At 50.7% G+C, this 5,000-nt stretch overlaps 2 protein-coding genes across 3 annotated transcripts in view; one reads left to right on the top strand and one right to left on the bottom strand.

Annotated features, from left to right (window-relative positions):
- The window catches only part of LOC142990658 (calcipressin-1-like), a 6,639-nt gene extending 6,365 nt beyond the window's left edge, over nt 1-274 (bottom strand). Inside the window, exon 1 of one of the 2 annotated variants that reach the window (XM_076140503.1) lies at nt 1-274. This exon is cut by the window's left edge and continues 182 nt beyond it. The gene's annotated coding sequence lies outside the window, so the exon portion shown is untranslated. The other variant, XM_076140504.1, reaches the window with a different exon arrangement.
- A 3,839-nt stretch (nt 275-4,113) lies between these two features.
- The window catches only part of LOC142990660 (chloride intracellular channel protein 4-like), a 1,561-nt gene continuing 674 nt past the window's right edge, over nt 4,114-5,000 (top strand). The window contains exons 1-4 of the mRNA XM_076140506.1: nt 4,114-4,217; nt 4,307-4,432; nt 4,517-4,623; nt 4,887-5,000. The exon at nt 4,887-5,000 is cut by the window's right edge and continues 68 nt beyond it. Of these exons, the coding sequence (XP_075996621.1) occupies nt 4,162-4,217; nt 4,307-4,432; nt 4,517-4,623; nt 4,887-5,000 (403 nt within the window). The 5' untranslated portion in view covers nt 4,114-4,161. The remainder of the gene's footprint in view (nt 4,218-4,306; nt 4,433-4,516; nt 4,624-4,886) is intronic.

Raw genomic sequence — 5,000 nt, 5'->3', positions numbered from 1 at the left:
CTCGGGTTAAAGTCAGGAGCTTTAAGCTGCTAAGCTGCTCGGTAAGCATGTGATGCTAACCTGCAGCGGGATGATGCAGCACATCCGGGTTCTCCTGTCACTCAACCAGCGCGCGCCTGAGCGCCGTTAGCTAGCAGCTAGCGTGTTAGCGTGAAGCGCGGCGGAGCGCTGCGATATTTAACCACAAAACGGCGCAGAGGGCCGTAAGTTAGCACGGAGCAGGAGACGAAGGACGTGACGTCAGCGAGACCACAGCTGAGGTGCACTTCCGGTTTGCAAAGCGAAAGGGTAACTGTATTTTCAGATGGAAATTATCAAAAATGTTCTTACAAGAGAAGAATTGAAGTTCGTAAATTTAACATTTGTAACCTTTTTATTTGCTTTTGTTCCCGTTTCGCTCATCCTTTTGCCTGTTCAATAAAGCTATAAAACTCTTCCTGTCTTCTGTCTTTTTGTCTATTAATTAAGATAGAGACATAATGTGACTTAATGCAAACATGAATGTTAAGTACGAAACGGAGCCGAAGATGGAGAAAGAAACAAATAAATAGACTCCAATCAATCTCATTTCTTCATTCCTCATTTCCTCCCAGTATAGTGGCACATTCAGAATCATTAAGGTGTTGTTTCTTGTTAAGTTAAAATCACAACATTTATGAAATAACTTATTGTTTCAGTGTCATTTATAGAACATGTGTTGTTAAATAATTGTTTCTGCTTTGTCTCCCTCTTGTGGCAGCCTGCAGTACTAGTGGGTTTAATGTTTTACAACATAAACTCGTTTGACACTGTATTCTGAGTTTATGAAAACTCAAACCTCAATTTTCACTTCAAAATGTCAAAAGGTGATAAAAAGAACTCTACAGGCCAGGCTTTAATCAGCCTTTACCTGGACAATGGACACATGAAGGGGCCATTCAGGGTGTGTGTGTTGGGGGGGGGGCTAAAGTGGGGCTAAAGCTCTTGGTCATGTGGGGATAAGCCTCCCTTTAATCTGCAGAGAGACGGAGAGAGAGAGAGAGGGAGAGAGAGAGAGAGAGAGAGAAGGGGAGAGAGAGAGAGAGAGTTCATGTAATTCTTGTGCTCGAGCTGTGCTCTCCGCTCCAGAGCTTCAGGATTAATAAAATAAACAAGTCAAGAGTTTTTGAAACTTCATCCCTGGATATGAATTTTTGTTTTCGGGTGATTTTGCCGTCTCATTGGATCTTCATAGCGTCACACACTCTTGAGAACTGGACTCCTGAGGAACCTGCGCTGAGTTCCAGAGCAAGGATCTGCTGTGGAGCTTCAGAGCCTCAGATACACGGGTGGTCTTGGGTCTAATCCATCTGGAGCCTGAGCCGAGGCAGGAACACTCGGAGCCTTCTCTCCTTCATGCTCTCCTTTTTCTAGAAGTTAGGATCTTCTCAACTTCCATAAACGTTCCCAGATGGCTGAGGCCGGCTCTCCTCTGGGCTCAGACGTCCATATTCCTGTGCAAACGGAGAGAGGAAGCGAGGATGAGGAGGGAGAGGAGGAGGAAGAGGTGGAACTGGGGGAGGAAGCAGACGAAGATGTTCGGATGATGAATGAGGCAGGAGAGGAGGGAGAATATGAGACTGAAGAGGGAGGAAGAGTGGAGGAGAGAGAGAACAGGGGAGCAGACGAAGAGGATGAAGAGCATGAAAAGAGTGAGAAGGAGAGAGAGGAAGAGTCAAAGGAATCAGACGCATCTGAAGATGAGGAAGAAAACCAGTGTGAGAAGATGAAAAGTGAGAAGAAAGAAGAGAAGAAGAAAGAGGAAGTCATACCAGAGGAGGGGGAGGAAGATGAAGATGCAGATGAGAGAGATGAACGGAGGCTGGGTGAAGATGACGGCGATGAAGAGCGCGGACAGGACAAATCAGAAATGGACGCAGATAAAATGGAGGCTGGCCCTGAGGTGACAGGAAGTGTTGATGAGAGGTCACGGGAGCAGGACACGGCCACAACGCAAGACCAGCTGATGAGTCATGATGACGTCACACTTTCACCTGCAGAGGATGAAGAAGAGGACAAGTGGAACGGACAGACAGCCAACCAGGATGAAGACAAGGAGAAGCACGATGAGCAAGAGGAGGATGAAGAGCGCCTCACAGATGAGCTTTCCTCCTTCAAGGATGCTGTCACCGTGGCAACGTCCACCTCTGCTGACACTCTCCAAACCACCCAGAAGACCAAACACACAGTCTGTGTTTATACTGATGAAGAAGAAGAGCAGGCCCAGGTAGGGATGAAGGAAGGTGAGGAGGAGGAAGAAGAGTGGGAAGAGGGAGGGATGGTAGAAGGTGAGGAGAAGGAGAAGGAGAAGGAGAAGGAGAAGGAGAAGGAGAAGGAGAAGGAAGAAGAGGAGGAGGGAGGGATGGAAGAAGGTGAGGAGAAGGAGAAGGAGAAGGAGAAGGAGAAGGAGAAGGAGAAGGAGGAGAAGGAGGAGAAGGAGAAGGTAGAAGAGCAGGAGGAGGGAGGGATGGAAGAAGGTGAGGAGAAGGAGAAGGGGAATGAGAAGGAGAAGGAGGAGAAGGAGAAGGTAGAAGAGCAGGAGGAGGGAGGGATGGAAGAAGGTGAGGAGGAGGAGAAGGAAGAAGAGCAGGAGGAAGGAGGGATGGAAGAAGGTGAGGAGGAGGAAGAAGGGCGGGAAGAGGGAGGGATGGAAGAAGGTGAGGAGAAGGAGAAGGAGGAGAAGGAGAAGGTAGAAGAGCAGGAGGAGGGAGGGATGGAAGAAGGTGAGGAGGAGAAGGATGAAGAGCAGGGTGGGCTTAATGCTCTGACAGCAATGGAGGAGGACAGACAGAAGACAGAAGAGGAGAGGACAGGTGATAATGTCTCTACAGAGGAAATGGAGGTGAAGATCAAAGAGGAAGGACAGGAAGAAGAAGAGGAGGCAACAGCTCCTCATCCAGACAAACAGCACGATGAAGAGGGAGGTGAAAAGACACAGGACCTGCTAGGAGGTGAGGACACACCTGCAGAGACCACCAGCCAGGGGGGACCTCCAGAGGGAGGAGGAGGAGGAGGAGGAGGAGGAGGAGGAGGAGGAGGAGAGGAGGGAGAACTGGAGCGGACAGACGAGATCACCAAGGAGCCTGAATGTGAGGAGAGAGAGAGGATGGAGGAGGAAGACACCCCTGAGGCAAAGGTGGAAGGAGGGACAGACATAGAAGAGACAGAGGATGGAGGACAAGGCCCCGAGCTTCAGCCAATCAGGACAGAGGGACATGAGACAGCAAGAGTGATGTCATCCAGGAGAGACGAGCACGCCTGCACTCAACAGAAAGCGGCAGAGAGGAAGGAATGGAAGGAAGGAGTGAGGAAGGAGGAGAAGACGGCGCTTAGTCAGGAGGCCCTGATCCAGGAGCTGAAGTCTGTGATCCAACATGAGGCACGGCCCAAAAAGAGGGACGGACAGCTGAAGAAGAAACGAGTTGTGCTGCTGGAGGACGGACGCTCGTACGTCCCCCAGAGAGAAGAGACGAGAGAGGAGATGAGGGAGGAGACCAAGGAGGAGACCAGGGAGGAGACGAGAGAGGAGATGAGGGAGGAGACCAAGGAGGAGACCAGGGAGGAGACGAGAGAGGAGATGAGGGAGGAGACCAAGGAGGAGACCAGGGAGGAGACGAGAGAGGAGATGAGGGAGGAGAGCAGGGAGGAGACCAGGGAGGGGCCCCAGAGAGGGGGAGACAGGGCCACCCCTGGAGATGCCCAGATCTGTCTCTATGTCAAGGTAACACACACACACACACACACACACACACACACACACACACACACACACACACACAGAGGGACGTCCTGAGCCAGCAGACGTGCACACACTCATGGGGGGGGGGGGGGGGGGGGGGCTTAAAGACTTAGAGACAAACTTTCATAACATGGCTGGAACATTCCAGAGGCTCAACCACACACACACACACACACACACACAGTGGGGGACAGGAGGGAAAGGTTCCAGCTCCTTCTGTGTCTCAGTGATGAATGTTTACGTTTGAGACGCAGCAGTAGCTTCGTCCTGAAACCTACTGGGCAGCAATAATGATGATGATGATGATGATGATGATGATCTGCCTGTACCTGTGATCTGCCTGTGTGCAGGCGGGCAGTGATGGCGAGAGTATTGGTAACTGTCCGTTCTCTCAGAGACTCTTTATGATCCTGTGGCTTAAAGGCGTCATCTTCAATGTGACCACTGTGGACCTGAAGAGGTACACACACACACACACACACACACACACACACACTCACACACACACACACACACACACCTGTGTTGATATCTGGGTTGATCTCTCAGGAAACCAGCTGATCTGCAGGATCTCGCTCCTGGAACCAATCCGCCCTTCATGACCTTTAATGGGGAGGTGAAGGTCGACGTCAACAAGATTGAGGAGTTCCTGGAGGAGAAACTGACCCCACCAAGGTCACCATGATGATCACACACACACACACACACACACACACACACACTCGTTCAGTCAGCTGACTTTGAGTGTTTTGTCGTCAGGTTTCCTAAACTGGCACCCAAACATCCTGAAGCCAACACAGCAGGGATCGACGTCTTCGCCAAGTTCTCAGCTTTCATCAAAAACCCCAGGAAGGACGCCAACGAAGGTGAGAGGAAGAGGAGGGGTCACACTGTGTATGCAGAGCTAATCAACCAGGCACCAGGTTACTGTCTAACAAGAAGGAAGAGCAACAAGTCAGCACCTGCATCCTCTGCGTATTTTCAGAACAAAACACCTTTTCCATCATCAGCTGTCAGTCACTTCCTGCCACCAAAAGAGTCCAACTACAAAAATGATTCTCATGTTAACATACGTGATGCATACAAACACATACATACATGACACCCCCCCCCCCCCCCCCCTGTGTAGTCTTGGAGAAAGCCTTGCTGAAGTCTCTGCGGCGTCTCGATGACTTCCTGAGGACACCGCTTCCTGACGAGATCGATGCTGACGCCTCCGGCAAGCTGCCAGAATCTTCCAGAA

The sequence above is a fragment of the Genypterus blacodes genome, unplaced genomic scaffold, assembly GCF_046128005.1.
Source record: "Genypterus blacodes isolate CSIRO-AG114 ecotype Tasmania unplaced genomic scaffold, CSIRO-AGI_Gbla_v1 ptg000640l_1, whole genome shotgun sequence".
Classification (NCBI taxonomy): Eukaryota; Metazoa; Chordata; class Actinopteri; order Ophidiiformes; family Ophidiidae; genus Genypterus; species Genypterus blacodes.
This window is presented reverse-complemented; position numbering and strand designations above follow the sequence as displayed.